The 22,725-nt window shown below is 26.7% G+C and overlaps 1 protein-coding gene and 1 long non-coding RNA gene across 2 annotated transcripts; one reads left to right on the top strand and one right to left on the bottom strand.

The window, feature by feature from the left end:
- Positions 1 to 6,530: 6,530 nt before the first annotated feature.
- Positions 6,531 to 20,576, bottom strand: LOC132935953 (uncharacterized). The gene is made up of 4 exons (XR_009663365.1): positions 20,182 to 20,576; positions 9,704 to 9,825; positions 7,088 to 7,246; positions 6,531 to 6,968 (listed from the first exon to the last, which is right to left on the bottom strand). It is a non-coding gene; the product is annotated as an uncharacterized LOC132935953 (long non-coding RNA).
- Positions 13,434 to 17,946, top strand: LOC132933813 (histone-lysine N-methyltransferase eggless-like). Its single transcript, XM_061000091.1, is given in 4 exon segments — positions 13,434 to 13,444; positions 15,313 to 15,657; positions 15,724 to 16,677; positions 16,938 to 17,946. Coding segments are annotated over 4 exon segments (2,319 nt in total).
- Positions 20,577 to 22,725: the final 2,149 nt, after the last annotated feature.

Genomic DNA, 22,725 nt, shown 5'->3' with positions numbered 1-22,725 from the left:
TTTTTTTTGCCTGATAATAGTAAACTAAGATACATTGTTTACTTATATTTAACATATTTTTTTATTGTATATACAACTTTTTGCATACCTACTTGTACTCTTGTGTTTTTGCACTACGTACTTTAAGTTTTAAATTCCTAACTATAAAATAAGGTAATTGTTTATGTTCCAAGTCGTTTAATTGTGTCCTCTGAAAATTCAAAATTAAATGATTATTGTTATTTAATCTTTACTCGATTGTTTTCTAGCTTTTTGAATAGAAACTGCCAAAGTATAAAAATAAAATTGTCAAGAAATTACGATGAGTTTATACAGTTGACAATAACACGGACGTGAGCGACTTGACATATTATATTGTCAAGGGGTAATAGTGAATGAAAAATGAATATTATTTCAGTGTAGTATTTGCTTGAGCTTTCCTGTATGTGATGATGAAAGAAGAAGAGAAGAGATAGTTTAATAGACATTAATTCAATTAATTCAGACACACTGAATACGGGTAACGAAATGTTAGTGTGATTAATGCACAACATTATAAATAAAAATCGACTAAAAACGTACTACGTACCCACTTAAAATTCTAAATTCCTAAACTATAGAATATGGTAACTTTCTGTGTTCCTAATTGTTTAATATATTGAACTCGTTAATAAAATGAGAAGTTTATAATATCTATTAATCTAAAAATTTTCTATTATCTATTATTAAAGAATTTTACTTTTACTTTAGCATAAATGTTGAGTGTAGGTATAAGCGTGTTCCTAAAAGTACTGATTTTTCTATTGTCCTATGTTTTATTATTTATTGTTTGAGTTATTTCCAACATTACTACTTTAATAACTACTATATATGAGTACCTACTTTTTAGATATTATACGAACTACGTCGTACCTAGTTTTAACACAAGACAACACGTCACAACTATGTAGGTATAATTGATAAATATGTTTAAATGTTTTATTTAACAAGAAAAGGTTATATTATAACTTTTGTTTATATTCAAAGTTATTAAATTCTATTTAAACAATAAATATTGAACTAACATACCAACCATTCAACCTTAAAAATTCCTCATGTTAGGGGTCCCGGTGCCAGGTTTTTTAAATTCTCACAATTCTATAAAATTTGAAAATTAAATTTTTTATTTTTGTTGCCACCTCAATCGTAACATTTTTCCACTTATCAACTACTTGATACCTATTTAGGGAGGGGAGTGTTTATAGGGTGAATTATATCGCAAAAAATGACTTTAGGGGAAGAACTCTCAAGCTTTGTAGAATTGTCGGATTATTTTTTTATCTGAAAGAAGAAGACTTCCTACAGCCCGCATATCGATCTTTGATTTTGTATTTTAATTCAAATAATTATATTAAAAAGTTTGTAAAAAAAATGTTTTTTATCTTGTATTTTTTTAGACATATTTTCAAGTTTGAGGGTAAAATAATGAAGAACAGAGATAGATGCGGGCTGTAGAACATTTTATACATTTTAAATACAAAATAATTATTAAATTTTAAATTTAATACATTTTGACAAAATTAAAATATATGTAATATGTAAAGAAAGTATTAATCTATAATAATAAGTATAAAATAAAAAAAAAAGAATTTGGAATATAATTTTGCTACGAAAATATTAAAGAGAAATGTGTGTGCTTAGAAAATATAAAGTAACCCTGTAATTAATGAAATGGAGCATTTTGAAATAAGATAATGTTAAATGTTAAACGTAAATTTTAAGAAAAGTATTACATTTGAAAATTTATTATAAATATAAAATCAGTTGTTTTCTAACTATAATCTTCACATATCTCTACAGAGATTTACAGCGCGTAAAAGGTATTCAATTTTCTTGTATCGGTATTTCTGTTTTAAATTAAATATATAAATACCGTAATAATATTTTGCCAGTAATCAGGTAGAAATAACACGACGAGATGGGTAAACTGCGGCAAAATTAACCTTTTTCTAAAAGTTCATATGTAAACTGTGACAAAAAATTTTTACATCTTATTGATCTTTGACAAAACCGATAAGGTACATTTTATAAATTGCGGCGATTTATTTTATTCCTTCTATATACACAGCTTCCTATATACATATAGATTCGATAACCTATGTATAAGTTAATCGTTTATTTAGGTATAATACTTATAATTATATTTGTTTCCTAATTAAAAAGTTTTCATTTTTGTTAGCCGTAATATTCAAATTTATTAGAACTTCGTGTACTTCATTAATATCCTTGGAAAATGGTGGGTGATATTTAATTTTTTTATAATTAATAAATTTATACAAATATATGAAATATTATTAGTCAGTAATTGTGGATAATTTCTTAAAGTTTAAACTACTAAGTTATAATATAGTACATACAATAAATTGCCTCAGTTTGTATATAATGTACCTTATCGGGTTTATCGTTAGACATGGTATAACAGAAAGACCAGTCAAATGAAATAACTTTTGTTATAATCAAGATTTAACTTTTTTTTATACATATATTACCTAAATAATATAATTTATAAACATTTGCTATTTCCAGAATAAATTTTTTCATTTTTATTTCTTGAAAATGAAATTAAAAATTTAAAAATTTCTTTCAAATTCTTATTGGTTTTAAAATAGCCAATTTGTTAGTCTGATTATAAGAACAATTTTGATGGTAAAAACATTTATCTAAATCAAGTAGTTTGTTTTTTAGAATTTTTTAAAATATAAATATTTTTTGACTAAATTAACTTAAAACAAAATTACTTTTTTTAAATATTATTTTCCTAATTTGCATAATATTTCATATTACATACATAGTTTTACTTATAAGTTTTAGTAAAAAAGTGTCTATGCCGCTAAATTTACTAATATACAAATGAGATTATTAATAAATGTTTTTCTGCATTAACACCTATTATATACAGAGTGATTCACCAAGCAAGCTCACTCCCATTTTCTTTAATAATGCGATTATTCAAAATTAGGTTTTTAAAATCTTTAATAATTATACTTAAAGAACATTCTTTCAAATTCTTGTTTTTTTTTGTACTACTTAAAGAGTTTCCTCTGGCAATACAAACTTTTTTTTTCAAAATTAACCTTCTTTTTTACTGTTAACTATTTAGTGGATATTTATTTATTTTTGAAAATTTTTATTTATGCAATTCAAAATTTGGACGAGTATATTCTCAATTATTAAAATATTTATTCTAAGATAATAGTCCTTAAAACTGGTTATATTGGATCTAGTATTTGTTATACTTGACCATTTCTACAAATTATTAATGTTAAAATATTAACCAATATTAAAAATGTATATAAAAATTTCACCAACATTTTTAAATCATCTCGTATGCCCCATATCTTCTAAACCCATTATCATGAACCTATTAACCTTAGTACACAAAGTTAAATAAGAATAACTCAAAAACAATATGTTTGAAATTTGATTCTGATACGTTGATATTTTCAGTAAATAAATTACATTCAAAAAGTGAGGTTCTCATTTGAAAAACAGAAGTTTAAGTCACCACACTCCTTAAGCACTAAAAAAAAAATTCAAGAATTTAAAAAAATATATACTCTTTGAGTATATTCAAATATTCAAAAAAGAATTTGAATAATTTCATTGTTAAAGGAAAAAAATGGGAGTGAGGGTGCTTGATAAATCACACTGTAAAATATAATTTGGAACTAATATTCATGTAATATTTTTATTTTAATATTAACAGTTAATATTAAAATAATAATAAGTTACTTATCTACTAAATTAACACTATTTTACTGTACAAAACACAAATATATAGAGTAGCGCACACAGGATTTGTTTTGTAGGGATTTGTAATTATAATAATTCCTACTACTTCCTCGATGTGTGTCACTGAATATATAAGTTATTATTAATAATTAATTTATAAAATGTATTTGATGTATTTGTATTTAATTATAAAGTTTTAATCATTATATTATTACCTTTTAATTGAATTTGGAACACATTATATCCCTGTTGTCTGTTTAGCCGTTACCAGTACATATATATAGTTATGTACCTGGCATGTCGATAGAAATTGGAGAAATAATTTGAGTAATATTAGTGGTGGATCTGAACAAAAATCACTTGTTTACAAAACCTTGAGAGTGTTGTAACAAATTACATCTATTGATGAGTTTAAAATTTCTTAATAATACTTATTAGATAAAAAATCTTTTCAAAAACTATGCATTTTTCTTGTAATTAATAATATTAAATAATGTTTAACACTTCAGTCAACATAACACTATTCATTTGTTCCACTTTCTACTACATACATTAGGACATTTAATTTACACTCAACAAATTTAAAGAATTTATAAAACCATAATATACCTACTACCTATGTGTTTTAAATCAAAAGTCATCTCTTCTAGCTCCACAGTAATGTTGTGTTTGACACACAAGTGTTCTTTGAATTTATGAGGGCGTTACACCGACATTTGTTGTCTCCATTAAGTGACGTGACATTCGTTGCAAGAGCGTAACATAGCAAATTTTGCACTCAGCAGATCACGTCTAACTCTGTTAGTTTAAAAAATAGAGTGAATTTACCACTAACAAAATATATAGGTAAGATTGTTATCTAGGGTATCTCTTTGGTTTTTTTTACATTTTAGTGTAATTCGTCTCCAAAATCATGATTCATTCTTATAATATACTATATTCATATAAAATAGAATATAATTAATTGATTTTATAATCTTATGATGATTTTATAACTTTGATAATTTATTATCATTGTCCATTTATTGCTGTTATTATACTAATCAGTACGCTGAATTATTATTATTTTGAGTTGCGCTCGGGAAGAGACGTCTTCACCAGCCAACATTCCTACACTTGTCGTGTTATTTAATACATTATTATCAAGTATTTAATACGTATTATTATTTATATTTACTGGTTACCTTTTTTTGCTGTTTGAACCGACGACGCCGCGGGATCTGTTTTCACATTCTTCCGCGACGTCTCCGTCGTTTATTGGCAAGACAACAACAATACGGCCGATGGCCAAAATAGAGGTAGCCAGGACAATCCCCTGACTTACCCCCTTACATTTACTTTTACATTTTATGATGCGTATTTGCATTTAACTAGTTGTTTTGATGTTCCGTTGGGTTCTCGAGCCGACCGGAGTCAGCCGCTCTGGAAAACTCGTTCATCGGTCCTCTTTGAGGGGCGACCGGAGTCCGCTGCCCTGATAGTCATGTTCGTGTCCTTTGTGGACCTGAGATGCTGTGATCGTCGTCCCTCCCGTGGTGTCATAGGTAGGGATATTTACTGGTTACCTATCCATACTAAAGTGAACAGCACGGTTTTTCATTATTATTAGTAGCCCGGCCAAATGCTAGATAATAGCCAGATAATAACGCAACAATAACAGTGATAATAAATAATATGATTTTTTAAATGAGTTAATATTTTTATAATTAATCGTATACCTGTTTAATGTTTATGCACCCTAACATCGTAAATCATTTTTTAACTAAAGTAAAATATAGTATTAATATTCTATATACTACAATTTTATAATTTTAAGTAATACAATTTCTCAACGAGAAAAATTAATAATACTACAATTTATTCTTATACGACTCCAAATAACAAATTCGTCGAGATTCTACTGTAAAATTAAAGTATCTGCTTGATACTTTAACTAGTCAAACATATTTAATATTTATTATAATATAATTCTGATAGAGTAACATATATCAGGTAATATCATAAGCTTTTTATCATATTTTAATTTTAAAGCTAGTTATGAATATTTTATATTTCTATAATGTACAATAAATTATATTATAATATAAGTATATTTGATTTCGCGATTTTTATTCCGTGAATTTTATTACGATTTCCTTGGGATCGATCAGGCCACGTTTTATAATATTTAATTTAATATTAAATTTCGTACATTTTAAATATTCAAACAAAATGTATACGAGCTTAGGAACAACATTTTAAAAAGTGGCCTGATCGACCTCAAGTAGACATATTAACGAATTCAAATAAGTAGGTATATTATTATAATATTGATTAATAGGTATATATATTATATGATATTGATAAATAAATATTTATTTATTTATAAACGAGTAGGTAATCATTCGTAATAATAGTACATTAAGTAGAAGCTCAACTTGGAAAATATAACAGTGCAATTAAATAATAATGTAACGATTTAAGAGAGTTAATATTTTTAAACTTTTAATGCTAATGTTCTTGGAAACTACTCGACCGATTGTCTTAATTTTTTTTTGGATCATTTATAATACCTACGAGTATCAAAATCTTTAAGTAAATCAATATTTTTTAAAGGAAACATGGTTAAAAATGCACTGTTTACAGAATTATTATTATTTTGGGTACCAGACATATTTTTTATGATTTGTTCTAGATAATCCATTCTTCCATCAATTAGTTTTAAATATGCATTTGTTTCAATACCTTGTTCATAATATATAAGATTCAATATATTTGACTGTACAGCATCTCAAGTAGAAAAATATTATTTTTTTAATAGTTATTATACAACAATAGGTACTAAATACAATAAGTTACATGATATTAGATATCTTCATGTATATTTTTTAGTAAATATAAACAGTTTTTAGTTTTAAGCAAAGCATAATTTAATGTAAGGTGTATGTAAATTACATGAGTGCATCAATGTTTTTGCAATGGTTAAATGGTTTTAAATTGTCACCTTTTAAACGTGACATATTTACATTAAAAAAATCTTAAAGTTAAGACATAACTACAACTCACCACGATTACAGCAAAATTGTTAGAATCGTTATTTAGTATAGCTGAGGCAGATAGTAATAGGCGGAGTGTCGATAACTGTGACATCTGTGTTATCTTTTCAGAACACAAAGGAGATGCAGACTCATAAACATTTACATTTTGATTATTCATGTTTAATAATGTGTTCATTGCAACTAAAAAAATTTTACAACAGGAACATTAAATATACATTTTGTAGTTTTAGAATTGATAAATTTATTTATTTAATTTTAATTGTTACATATTATAAAGAATTTTGAATGATATTACTTACATAACATATAGGTGCTGCTAGCCATTTATACAGTGAGTTCCTGTGAAATGTTTGCAGAACTTTGATCAATATTGAACATTTCTTGATTGCTACATGCTGAATTTCTTGCTTCACATGATTTTAGCAATATAGTTTTAGGATGTTTATCATAATTTGTGACTAAAAATAAAAATTGGTTAAGGAAAAAACAATATTACACACTGTTACAGCATACCGAACAATACCCAATATTTCTCTAAAAACTATAATATACTCTTTTAGTCAACATTTTTTTACTCAATTTCAGCAGAACAATATCATTATTACATTACCACATTACATTGTCTTAATTTAAATTGAATTTATATATTGTACATATTTAATATATTATTTTAAAAGTTAGAAATTTAATTTGTGTTTTATATTTTTTTTGTTTTTATGAAGTTTTTAGCGTTAACTGGTGTGAATTGGTTCATGCCGTTCTTGGTATTGGTAAATAGCTAAAAATTAATTTAAGTATTTACAAGTAGCGAAAACGTTCAAGTATCCTTACGAAAAATAATTACGGAATTACACGTATCGAAAAACGTATGAAGCACTTTGAATTACGTTTTTAACCTATTTTTTTAATTATAAACAAACATTGTGTAAAAATAAAAATAATAAATGAAAATAAATAGTTACTCGCCTAATAATTTTGTGTACAAATTTATTCAAAATATTTTTGTGGATTTTTTATGAATTTTGTATTTATATTTTATAGGCGTTGAAGTGTTTGAAATATACTGACATGTCATGAATAAAACTCTAAACCGGTTTAAAAAATCGAAAATTCTCATGACTTTTTAATTATAATTGGGATAATGAAATATAAATTAAGGAAAAACGGATATTTTTAAAATGTTTAATAGATACCTTCCATAGGTTTTTAACAAAATCCTTTCCACAGGTTTTTTTTCGTGTGTAGATTGAAAGCTTTCTATATTTTTATTTTTATGACAATATTTTCGCTTGGTCAGAAAGTTGGAAAATGTTATACAAGGTTGCTCATAAATTGATCACGTGATTATACAATTCAAAAATTATCGACAATTCATTGTCAAGATATTATTATTAAAAGCCCTTTAAAGTTAGAATTTTGACAAAACTCGTAAAACTCGCGAAAATTTGCACATTATTTTGATTTATAAATACGTAAAAAATTGTTCTTTGACCTCTTAGATTTTAAATGTAATACAAGATTCCTCGTTAAGATTTTCCACCTTAAATATATATATTTTTTTTGTGTTTATGACACTGGCGTGTGATTATAAATTTTATATAGTTTCTATTTTTTTAATTGTAGATGAAACTGTTAAAGTACATTTCGTAAAATGTCACTTATACGGTAGGTAACACAACGCTAGTCGCGAACTCAATAATTTTACTTAATTACAACTTAGAATATGAATAGAATAACAAAATATATGAAAATAACACCATCGTCTAAAGCAAATAAATATAATTAGGTTTTTGAAAAGTTCTGAATTTCTATCTTTCAGTTATTAAAATCTTAGTGTAAATCAAACTAGTAACTACTTTTGCACGTAAAACATGGGGCTGCTCACTCGTCGACTCTATGACGTCACACGGTAATTTATCAACTATCGTTATCTCGTTCAACAGTAATTTTATTAACTTTGGATTATTACCAAATAGTTTTTCATAATTTGGACTACAATAATACACAAATTAACTTAAAATTTAAAAAAAAAATTGTGTTTTTATGTCTTCAATATAATGTTCTTTAAGTATAAAACATAATATTACATTTCATCTGGTATCGTGTAATTTTTTGGATAGAAAAAAAAATATTTTAGGTTATATAGATATAGAGCATAATGCAGTCTACAATCGTGTTTCAAAATATTCCAAGATCGACAATTTAGCCACCACTGTTATAATAATATAGTCTTCCGCCACTGAAATACTATATAATATTATATATTCTAAGTAACCGCTTAATTTTTCAGACTTTTAAATTACCGTTGGTATAACAAAAAGTACCGGTCGAAGATGTCGACTGCAACTGTTGAGACACAATCTCGAGTCGTTTTTAACAGAAACTACGGCGATATTGTCAATGGCCTATTATCGTTTTACCTCTATTGACCCTTGTCAAACCGTTTTCCTTTAAAACGGACTAGTTTTACTGACTAAGTAAGTAGTACGGCATAATGATAGTATTATCGTATATAACCTAACCTAACTACACACGAATATAGTATTACCCATGGAATAAACATTCCACAAGGTACAATTTCGAAGCCGAACGAAACGGCATCCGTCGCGCCGCCTGGAGGACGCATTTTATCCACACAGCAAAAACAACCCAGACAAGAGTGAGGGAGGGGGGGAAATTTCTGAGTCATTTGCAGGTCCTGTGTGCCATGTACTTGGGAGAAGCGTCATTACGTTTTTTATTGTACATGCAGTAAGACGCGTACAATATTTACGCATCAAGAATACAATACATGACTGGTGAGTATACCTATGGCCAAATTAAAATATACTTATACACATATTGTTATACTATACCTATAAGGGTTGTGAGTTATAGAAAATTGCATTCTTTTTAGCTATTATTTTAAAACAAACCTTTCTTAACACAAAATTTTGCTATCCAACGCAGAATTTAGGCAGTAGGCGGTAGACGAGTGATTTTTTTATAATAGCACAATCATATTCTTTTTCTGGTTTTTTTCCCCAATTCAGCCAGCCTATTAAAAACAAGAGTTAGGAATTTAGTACACAATTTTAATTTTTGTTATATTTTTAATGTTTTCGTTAAATTTAAATTTCTTTCTTTGCCATTGTTGGCAAATTTGTCTAATAAACTTTCGTCGAGTATGTCAATAGTAGGATAAAAAAGAGAGTTCTAAAACCTCAACCGGCTGGTGAGCATAGCCGGTCGAGTACAACATTTTGCTAGCTATGCATTTATATTTTGGTAAAAATTACTGGCTCCCATTAAATATATTATAATACAGAATGATTTAATTAACAATATTTCTAAAGACTATTCACAATGAGATCATTACTCGGCTGCCTAGTTGTGCGCATCGGCGCGGCTTTGTTCCGTGGCAGGGGACAGCGTCTGACCGCCGCCCGACGAAAACTGGTCGCCGCCGAGTAATGATCTCATTGTGAATATACTATAATGCTAGCATGATTTCCATATTTTAATTTACTTAAATCGGGAAAAACGTTTTTTGTATAAATTGCATGGCAAAAATCAGCCGTTAGTTTTAACGTCATATTTTAACATAAATATGTTTTTGGGCTGGTACACATATTTTTTTTCAGCATAAAATTTACTATCAGTCATTATATTAATCATAGACCTTTGTTGGGAGTAACTGATGTTTAAACTACAAAAATAAATTATGCTTTATTTTACTTTTTTCTATTTATTTTCAAATTACAGTGGCGCTTAAAAACATTATTTTACTGTTCGTAACTTTTCTTCGAAGTGGAAAATACCGAGTAGTCTTTTTCGAACTAGAATACCACATACAATAATTAGCACTGATTCACATAGGTTTATAACGCAAAAAGTAAAACAAAATTACAAATCGAAAAAATAATTATCAATTACTTATATTAAAAACTGTCGTGAGGGAATGGGAAAACAAAATGAACGTATTCATCAATATTGGGCATCAGTTAGTGTATCATATTTTTCATAGCTAATTTCCCAACGAATAAACAAATGCATAATAGTAATCAGACGGCAAAACCTACATATTATAAATAAATCGTGGTAATATTTTAAAATATGACTAGAGTAAAAAACTCGTTAGTTCCACAATTACATTTCAAAATCGATGGTACTATTGTGTTATTGGTATTACAATTTCATAATATTAATTATGAACAAAGAATACTTCATGGTTAAAAAAAATAGATAAAATATGTTGAATAATTTCTTTTTATATTTTATTAAGTGTTGGTGTAAAATATTTATTTAAAATAATTCAGATGTTTTCAACAGTCATGCATAATAATAAAAACAAAAATTAATAATTACAATTTAATGATAGAAGGCATATATTATTATATTAAACACATATTCATATTCCGTTAAACTCATATTATATACCTACATATTACATATATATATATATAATTTTTATAATTCATATAAAACTTAATCATTTTTTTTTTTTGAACATAATAATATACCAAATATTTGGGTTTAAATTGATTGAATCGAAGAAAATGTATTGAATCATTATAATATTATTAAAATAGTAGTTTTTGAATTGAACATTTTGTATGTGAACATTAGTAATCATTATCTTCTATAAATAACTTTTTGACTAAAATATATGATGGAAGTTAATTATTTACAAAAGGTAGTTGTTATATAAGAGTAATTCTTAGTTATACTACCAATTCATACAATAAATAGATACAAATAATATATTATGAAGAGTAGTATAAAAGAATTTTTTTTTTTAGTTAATTATTAAACACATCAACTACAAGGTTATTAGCCTGTGTTACATGTATTAAATTACACAGATTACTTATTGCTATTATACTTGTACATTTTAATTAAGATGACGCAATACAAGAATTTATAACTTTATATTAACTAAAAACAATTAATAATGTATTTACAACATATAACTTACTGAATAAAGCTTTTGAAATTAATAGATTTGCAAAACATTTTTTTTTTTTTAATTTTCTTGGCCATTAAGAGAATATAAGCCTAATCTGTTGTCAGTAAACAAATATCCCATAATTCTTTTGACCATGGTTTTAATACTTTTTCTGTCAGGTAACCGCTAAATTATTTTTGTAACATAACATTTTTTTCAATTATATCATTGATAATTTAATTTATGTTATATTAGTTCTCAATAATATATTTTGTTTAAATTTATTATTGATTTATGATGTTCAATTTAATGTTTTCTCACTCGATTCCATAACATTCTACCTGAATAAACATGCTAAATTGAGATTCGTTATTAAATTATTCAATTACACCAGTATTTGTTAAATATAAGAAATTGGAAAATTTTGAAATTACTAAAAAAAAAGCACTACTACTACTCAATATGTGTGTAGTTTAATCTATTTGATTCAAACATAATAAATGTATGAGTTCAAGTTGTAATTTTAGCTTGAGCAATAAATATCTTTCGTCGAATAAATTTTTAATAAAATACATATATTTTGTTAGAATCTTCATACAGTATATAACAGATATATTGGTAGAATACAAGGTCAGAGGCGTATTTACGATTTCGGCGCCCTAGGTACACACAATTTGGCGGTCTAAATGTGCGGTCATGTGTTTGTAAATTCTTAACAGATTTTAATTTATATAGTAGTGCCTATACTGAACTTTATATAGCATATGAGACTCTCCTAACCATAACTTTTACACAAGTAACATGTGAAAGAAGGTTTTCAAAATTAAAAATGCTCAAAACTCATTTGAGATCACTTATGGGTCAAGATCTTCTAGAATCCTTAATACTGTTAAATTGTGAATCAGATATAATATTAAAATGGGATTACGATTTCATCATAAATGAACTAGGAAATACCTCAAATGAATTAAAAAGAATTTCATTTTAAATACCTAGTTTATAAATTATAAAACTATTATAATTTTTATTTGAACAATAAAAGTATACATTTTATGTAATTATATTTATGATTTCATTTTTAATGATAAGTAAAATATGTAATAACTAAGATGGATTTGTTTTTTGTATTTTAATTGTTAGTTTTCTTTTTTGTGGGTCTTTTTTACTTAACTGCATGATAGGCCTCTTTGAGCCAGTCCGACCCTGCATACAGTACAATTTTTATTGAAATATAAATCAATGTTTAATAATATTTTAAAATTTGAGAAAATACATAATGCTATTATATTTGTAATATTTCAAAAAAAAAGTAAAATAATTAATAATATAAAATAAAAACGACGTTTCGAATTAGCTAGGTAACGTATTTATAATTCCTTCAGATTTTATACCTGCTGACGTCAAAACTACAATAATATTTTTGTATTATTATGTTTTTAGTCAAATATTCATCAGGTGGTTAAATTTAATAAAAAATTTAAATAAAATTACCTAACATAATCGAATATCAAAATGAATTACAATGTAGTATTTGGGGGGCAGGCATTCTAGCCAACGTCGCTAGCACGCATACAACCATTTTTACTCGTCTGGAACACATTGACGTTATAGATAGGTATTAGATACCACCGCTAACCTCAATTAAGTTTCTTCCATTTATGTTTCAGTTGCTACTTCCAAAGCATCCACCAATCCCGCAAATCAATAACATCGATAACATGTCTTCAAGGTCAGTAAATATTAATATTAAAAATAGAATAATAAATCACAATCAACATTTGGGATATTCGGTGGATAAATGATATTCCGATCGTGAACCTCAACTGTTAATTGTTTAATGTTTATATTTAATATGATAAAATGATCTGCGAAATATTTTTGTTTTGTTTCCAAAATTTTTTAAGACATATTCATAATAAGACTTAAATAATATATAGTAGATTATGTGAATCATCTATTTAATTATTTAAAATTATTCTTAAAAGATCAATATAATATAAGAATTTCTTCTTTGATCAGCGTTCTTTGTAATATAAATTGAACGAATATGAATCTATTGATATTAAGCTTATTAATAATTAGATTATAAATGTTAAGCTTTAATATATAATATATAATTAGCATAGGAAATAATGTACTTTAGGAGAATAATATATTAAAGGTAGTTTCGTTATCTGCTGTTCATAAATTGTATTTTATTTGGGTAAACCAGAGTTATATTCCTACATTAATTTAAAAAAAAATTATATGTATACCATATATAGTATATGGTATATTTCAAATGTTTCAAATAAATATTACATATATATTTTTAATAATAATAATAATATACTTCAAAAAAGTAATTTTATAATCCTTTGAGAAACATTTTTCAAAAAATAATGAAGATTTTTTAATAATCCCTTAACGATAAACATAATTTATTATAAAAATGCTTTCAAGATATTTTTTGGCCAGATTATTTTTATATTATCTTTTTGTATTAACAAAATACTATAGTGATCAGTAATATATGATTCTAAAATAATACGTTCAATATTACTAATGTCTCCATTTCTTTTTTATAAATATATGATAAATTGTAGTATGAATATTATTAATCCTGGTATACTCATTTATACAACTAAAAAATCCCATTTGTACCCTAAAGTTTAGATAATCAATTTTAAATTCATCATAACTATCTTTTGAAATATATTATCTTCTATTATTAATTTATTTTACTTATTAATTCACCAAACTGATTTTTAAAATGTATAAAAATATTATTATTTCCTCTATATATTGCTATTATTTTGCTAGGTATATTATAACTACTAAGACTTAACACTAGACAATTACAATCGTCAATGATAATCTCACTGAAATTATTTATAATGTTTGCTATTTACAAAATCTACAATATCGCTATTTTCTAGTTCTATATGAAATAAATCCATCAATTTCTAATTTAATAACTCAGTTAGTTAATCAGCATTCAATAAGAATAAAACAATCAATGAATTGTATAATATTATTAAACATAACTAATAGCTGAGAAATTTTTTATTGATTTGAAATGAAAAATAATGAATCCGTCTTTATTTACAAAAAATGATTGTTAGTCGATATAATATAATATCAGATAGAATATTAATTCTAATATCATTTAGGTTATCTAACTCATTTATAATAGTATCATTCATCATATAATTTTTACATTTAGGTACATAATTAAAACAGATAGAGACCTACCTATATTATTTTATTCAAATCAGTTTCGTTGTAGATCCTCATAATTTTGGTATTTTTAATAATCCTTACTAATATATCAATTGAGCTCATCCATACATATTTGTAGCCCTTTTCTTTCTCCAATGACTTTGATTACCCCAACAATAATCTTTTGAATTTTGTCAGATGAATATTAATATACATTTTTGATGTTGGCCAGTCGTCTCAATACCAATAAACTGCCCATCTATTGTTTTACTTCTGTGACCAACTGGTATCTACCATTATTATTTGACAGCCAAGCAATTATCTTCATATCAGTCTTATGTTCAGTTGTTATTCTATATGCTTTCAATACATCACATTCTATTTAATTTTTTTCAGTTATTCCGTTTGTGCTGAACCAGCTAATTTACCTCTAGCAGGGGATTTACAGTATCCTGTTGTTGAGAGTGGACAAACTGTATATGGAATGCAGTTAACAAGAATAGATCCATGGTATAGCGGTAAAATCGAAAAGATATATAATCAAGATAATATACACATAGTATTTCAAACTTGTCAAAAGTTAGTGTCAACAAAACAAATTGCATACTCTACACCAAATTCAGTAAGATTTCCGGTGGGTTGCAGAGTAATTGCTAAGTTTAAGGATCCTAATTCTCAATATGACAATGAATTTTATGCTGGTATAGTAGCTGAACCTCCAAATGCGTTTAATAATTTTCGGTAAGGTTAATTATATAATGACAAGATAGCAATAGTTTTTAATATTTACAATTATTTGTTTTTTAGATACTTGATTTTTTTTGATGATGGTCAAGTTCAATATCGAACACACCAAGATATTCGTTTAGTTGCACGTTTGAGAAGTAAAGATATTGTATGGATAGATGTAGTAGAGAATTCCCGGTATATTATAAAAAGTTATTTGGAGAACTACCCAAACCAACCAATGGTTGAGTTGAACATACAACAATCAGTACTAGCAGTATTTCAGGGGCAGTGGCAGATGGCAGAAGTGCTTGAAGTTGATGCATCTATGGTTAAATTATATTTTACCAATTCCCAACATAGCGAATGGATATATCGTGGTTCAACACGTTTGTATAATATTTTTAAAATAACATGCATGTCTGTGAAAGATAATTTAGCCAATTTAAATACAACATTTGCGGAATTCACAAGTGTAGAAGAAAAGCCCTCCCGCCTTTTAGCTAAAGCTGAAGTTTGTTATAGTACCAGGAAGAATTCAACAACCACTGGAACTCGAAAATGTAATAAAATTAAGGCCAATGTTACTAAGGTTGTTGACCTAATATTGCCTGAAACCGTTCATAATCCAATTAAATATAGCAAACACAAATGTAATCCTTTATGTGTTACATGGACATCATATAACCATGAGAGCACTAGGACTATCAACATGTTGACTATTCCGTTACATTTTGGTTTTACCAGGCATCTAACCAAAATTAATAAATATAAAAAAAAAGTGGAGTACAGAACCCCGTGTGGTGTAAATATTCAAAACATAGAACAGATGCTGGAATATCTTATTGTTACCAAAAGCGCAATGACTATTGACCAATTCGATTTTAATAATTGGGTCAACCCACTTGCCGAATATAAAATCATAAAAAGTGTGCAGTTTCTAAAAGATATATCCGAGGGCAAAGAATTTAGGGCCATACCATGTGTGAATATTATTAACAGTACATTACCACCAAAAATGGATTATATGACTACTATACTCTTTTTCAAATGAGAACGCACCGGGTCGCGCATCGTTATCAGAGGCGGAACCACAAGCCCCTCCCACAAAATTAGTAATTAATTTCTGATTAGTCGCCAATGATCGGCTACTTTCGACGCCGCTGGGCATACAGAATGTTCAATTATTATTATAATTATAATTGTCGCTGAAACTGTCGGGAGTGGGGAGGCCATGCGCGCGTTTCGACCGGTTTTCGTCCGCCGCCCGGTGCGTTCTCATTTGAAAAAGAGTATAGACAACCAATGCAAGGTGTTCACATAAATGTAGAGAGTGAGTTCTTATGTGGATGTGACTGCACCGACAACTGTCAAGATAAATCGAAATGTGCTTGTTGGCAAATGACTATCGAAGGACAGAAGAATTTGTACAAAGACCCAAATATTGGTTACAATTATCGAAGATTGCCCGAACACGTTGTAACGGGTATTTATGAATGTAATAAAACATGTAAATGTTCCAGTTCATGTTTAAATCGTGTGGTACAGAACCCACTGTCGCAAAAGTTACAATTATTCATGACTGAGAAGAAAGGATGGGGTGTCCAATGTTTGAATGATATACCTAAAGGGAGTTTCATATGTAATTATGTAGGTTGTTTGTTCACTGATGCTGATGCTGATAAATTTGGGAAAAAATATGGTGATGAATATTTCGCAGAATTAGATTATATTGAACATGTTGAAGAAATAAAAGAAGGTTATGAACATGATATACCAAGCAGTGACCATGAATATGAAACTGAGACGATTCACTGCGAATCATCTGATGGTAATTTTTATTATTAATAAATAATTATTTATAATTCATATAATATAAATAAATATTTTTATTATTTAGGTAGAAGATTTGAAAAACGCAAAATATCTAAGACAAAAAAAGATGTTAAACATATGCGGGTTTTGTCCAAATTCAATACACACGATATGAAAAAAAACACTAAACCTTCAAAATCAGTGCGTGAATACTTTGGAAACAACGAGAGTGCATATATTATGGATGCCAAAATTAGAGGCAATATTGGACGTTATTTCAATCATTCGTGTTCTCCAAATATATTTGTCCAAAATGTATTCGTGGATACGCATGACTTACGGTTCCCATGGGTATCGTTATTTGCACACAAAAACATACGTGCAGGAACGGAGTTAACTTGGGATTATGGATATATAGTAGGAAATGTTCCACAAAAAAAATTAATATGCAATTGTCAGTCAACAAAATGTAGGGGGAGGTTACTTTAAATATATATATACGTAATAATAAATTGAATAAATCAAAAAGTTAATTATATTTTATTTATTATTCCCATGAAATTATTATAATTTTTACTAATTTAATTTTAATAAGACAAAGAGTTACGAGGAAACTACCCATGTTCTTACCTACTTACTAGTTTGATAACAGGTCAATTCACTCTTAATATCAAAACTAATAGCACACTATTGAAACTAGTGAATGAAAATTTGATATATCGTACGTGTGTAAGACAGGGACAACAAATACATGGGTAGCGTCCTCTTAAATTAAAGTAGCAAATTTACAACAACAAGAATCAAGAGATCGACCAAAGCGATTGTAAGTTTTTAATAAAATTCTTTAAGAATTTATCAGAATAATTAAATAATTCGCCATCAATATTTGGACTCAATATAGATAATAGACAATGCATTCAAAACCATAAAATGATTATACACTGAACATTAAGTACATTTTTCAAAAGCAAGTGGTCCATTATAAAGTATGAACTGACGAAACTCGGTAGCCTTCCATTGACCAACATCAAGATGTTGACTTGGTCTTGGTTTTTGTACAAAATCACTAGTTATTGAAGATTTCAGAAACATTAAATTTGTAATAATTTTTTAGATTATCCAACTTGGCAAAAGTACAGTCAAAGGACCTTATAATCTTCATCTGTTCTTTCTCTAGAATTAACTGATTTTAAAATGGTTGCTTGATTATTAAGAAATACTAGTTCTTTTTGAGTTTTCCAATGCTTTGAACAGTAGCTTCACATCATCTTACACTAAATTAATATTAATATTTTATATTTTAAATTCTTTCTTGTAATGAAAATTAATTTCAAATTGTAAAAAAAAAGTAACTAGATACCACAAAAAAGACTACTATGTTAGTACTACTACCTATAATAATATTTTAATAAGAACTTAAGGTTATTTTGAAATTTTTCAAGTTTTACTCAGTATTTATATTATAAAACAGAATTTAAAATTTAAAAAATTTAAGACAATAAAACTGTAAAACTACCTATTGGCTATTTGTGTTTATAATATGGTATAATGCGGTCAATTAATACATTTCATATTATAGGTAGGCTGTAGGGTACCTTGGTAATTACTAACTACTATGACAGATACCTATTTCAATATGGTATGAATAATATAAGAAATTATATTATATAGAAAAATTAAGTATTTAAAACAATAATAAGTGATTGCATTAACCTATGTAACTATTGTAAGGTAATAAAAAATTTAAATAAATAAAATATGAGATTACTAGTAGTTATGCCCCCTTGTACAATTTACATGGCAGTTTATAATTTACTATGAAGGAAAATCAAAATATTTTAAAATTATTATAAAGAAGATATTATGTGCATAGTTTTACAGAATGTAACAGGAAGACCTGACAAGAAAAAAAAATGCAGCTATTTAAACGTTTGACAACATTTGTTAAAATTATATGATTAGTAAATAGTTTAAGAAATATACTAATGTCAGAAAATTCCCAAAATTAATATTTTGAAAAAAGTTATTATGTTCCAAGTTAATTTAATCAAAAAAATAATTGATAAGTATTTTAAAAAATTCTAAAAAATAAACTACTTGACTTAGATAAATGTTTTTATCCATCAAAATTATTGTTATAATCAGATTCACAAATTGGCTATTTTGAATTTATCCAAAAAATTTAAATCAAAATTTAAATTTATTATTTTCAGTATTAAAAAATATATAGGTATTTATTTATACCTATAAAAAAATTTTTTTTAAAAAATCGATTAGAACAAAAGTTATTTCATTACAGCTATAATAAATACATACTATAAAGTGAAACAACGGTTTAGGCGTTTATAGCTAATATAAGCCAGCGGCCAGGTAATTTATGACTATAGATAATATGGATACAATACTTTATTATCAACTAATTTATTAGTAACTAGTTAGTAGTTACCTATGTAACAAAACAAAACATTTTAGTTTGTCTTTAGTATTATGACGAATAGCAATAATGAGTAATGACCAACAAATTTTGTAAGTACACCTAGGCATTAGAAATTTAATAAAAATGCAACAGTAACTAATATAAAATATACGTTTATTACCTACTTAGTCTTATTGAATTTATTAGGTACCTACTATTTTGGTAAGTAATTTTAAGGTTGATAGGTAAATACTTTTGCATGACTAAAGAAATATAGTAAAATTAAAACATTAGGAATAGGTACTTACCAGAATTTATGATATTCGCTAACTCGTAAAGCTAATAAAATATAATAATCACTGATGGCGATAACCGGCGGCCATAGACTGTAACAGAAAGTAGATACAAATTCCGACAGCGGACGAGTATAACGACTGTCGTTTCTAGTCATAAAAACGTAAAACGATAAACGGCAACGGTTTAAAAAGTCAAAACTATCATAAAATTAATAAAATATTAAAATTAAAATTACAATTATCACTGACGGCGGCTATAAAAGGAACAACGACTTAGAAAAAAAGACACTAAAAGTAGACACAGCGAACGAACGACGACCGTTGCCCACCGCCACCACTATACAACCGTGACCCCTTCCTTGTGTTTAGTTTCATTACAACTGATAGGCGACAGTCGATAACGCCGAGTGCCGACTGACTACGGGCTGTCGGGTAGCGGGCGCCGTCACTGGGATTTCCAAATTCAAATAAAAATATTATGAGGTGAAGTCGCGAAGAATATTAACCGAGTTTGAGCGTTGCGTTGCGTTGAGTTTTATTTTATTTTTACTTAAATAATATTGCATTTTAGAAATGAATATTACTCATTTTCTTAAACTGATTCGATTCAGTAAATTGAGTAGGTCAAAAAAATCGTTCACTGATTCTTTGATTAATCAGCTAAACTGAGTTAAATTAAATCACTGATCATACTTAAATCATTTAGAATTTAGATGATTTTTAAACCAATAGCATAGTAACACGAACCATGGTTAGCTTCCCTGCGACCCGTAGTTAGGCATTCGGCTGTCGAATCATAATATTATTATTATTATTACATAATCATATACCTGCATTTAAACATTTGATACCTAAAAATATATATATAATATAAAAAAAAGGTAAATTGTAGCCGCTGGGTTACTCCTTTTATCAAGCAACTCATGTCAACTTATTATTACTTATAGCTCATATTCTTATTGTAGAAAATCTAATTTACAGATTGTATAATATATTCTACTAAAACATAAAAAAAAAAAATAATATAAAATATCCACACTGACAAACCGTCACCGCTCAGAATCGTTTTTCGTATACATATTATATTATATCATTAAATTAAAATGTAATATACCATCCATCGGCGAAAATATTCTTTCTAGAGCTCTGAATTTTCAAATATGATGCATATATGCATACAAAAAGTGGCTGGATATGTAATTATATGCATTATGTATATTAAACTTAATAAAGTATGTTTAAAAAATGAAACACTATTTTTACACCAAGAATTAATAATAATAATCATAAACTAATTAATACTAACATTTTTATCAAGAACAAAAATACTCAAATAATTAAAAATGTAATAAACTGTTAATAGATTAAAATATTTTAAGCAATATTATAAAATATTGAAAGAGAAAATTAAAATAAAATAAAATTTGCTGGAAATACCTATAATTGCAAATCATTTAAAATAACACATCTAAAACTCACAGACTAACAATAAACTTTCAAAAGAATAGAACTAAAATCAAAAATTAACAGTCTTAACTTTTAGATTGGTCCGAGGATCGGTCATTAAAATATTTAAAATAATTAAAATAGAAAACAACTTTTAATATAATAAAATATGAAAATGCAATATTTTATAATTTACATAATTAAAAAAACTTAAATCTACTGTTTAAGTTGTATATAATTTTAAATAACTTTTGAACTCTCAGGAAACATAATATATTGACAATCAAAATTTAAAAAAACTAAAATCCTCCGCAATCATTCAAAATAATTTGAACTGCTGTATATCAGCACGTACCCATTATAAAAATGTTACAAATCTGCATAAAAACTTATATAGGTACTACTAATAGTTATTATATTTGTTTAACTCAATCCTAGCTTCAATCTAATTCAAAACTATATTTTAAAAATGTCATAAAGTATGTTGTGCCATGACGTGGGATTGACGACATCGAATTGCACGTTTTGACATGAACAATTCGGAGCAAGGTATTCAATACTTTGGTGATATTTTTTCCAAAACGTATAAGGTACATCAAAATTTCAAAAACAATAAAATAAATATTTTAATTTTTAAAAATAATATAGATACATAAATAATGTGAAAGTACTTCACCGCGTGAACAAAATGCAGAGCTAAATAAACGTAAACATTTTTTATTCCACTCTGTATGACTAGATATACATATACCTAATAATGGTAGTAATTGTAATGGTAGGTATTAATATTATGTATGACCGTTGAAAACATTCAACATTTATCTATTTTTTTTTAATCATGAAGTATACGTCATTCATAAATATTATTAAATTTTAGTATCAATACAATAATATTACCAACGATTTTAAAATATTACAACGATTTATTTATAATATGTAGATTTTGCCGTCTGGGATATTATTATGCATTTGAATATTCGTTAAGAAATTTATTAGGAAAAATATGATTCGATACAAATATTTTATAATATCTATATTTGTGTAAGTTACCTTTGTAGTATATATATTATAAAGAAGCAGAATTAAAACGAACGAATATAAACGAGGCAG

The sequence above is a fragment of the Metopolophium dirhodum genome, chromosome 1 (genome assembly GCF_019925205.1).
Source record: "Metopolophium dirhodum isolate CAU chromosome 1, ASM1992520v1, whole genome shotgun sequence".
In the NCBI taxonomy this organism is placed as follows: domain Eukaryota; kingdom Metazoa; phylum Arthropoda; class Insecta; order Hemiptera; family Aphididae; genus Metopolophium; species Metopolophium dirhodum.
Note: the sequence above shows the minus strand (reverse complement) of the source record. Positions and strands in the feature narration are given on the sequence as shown.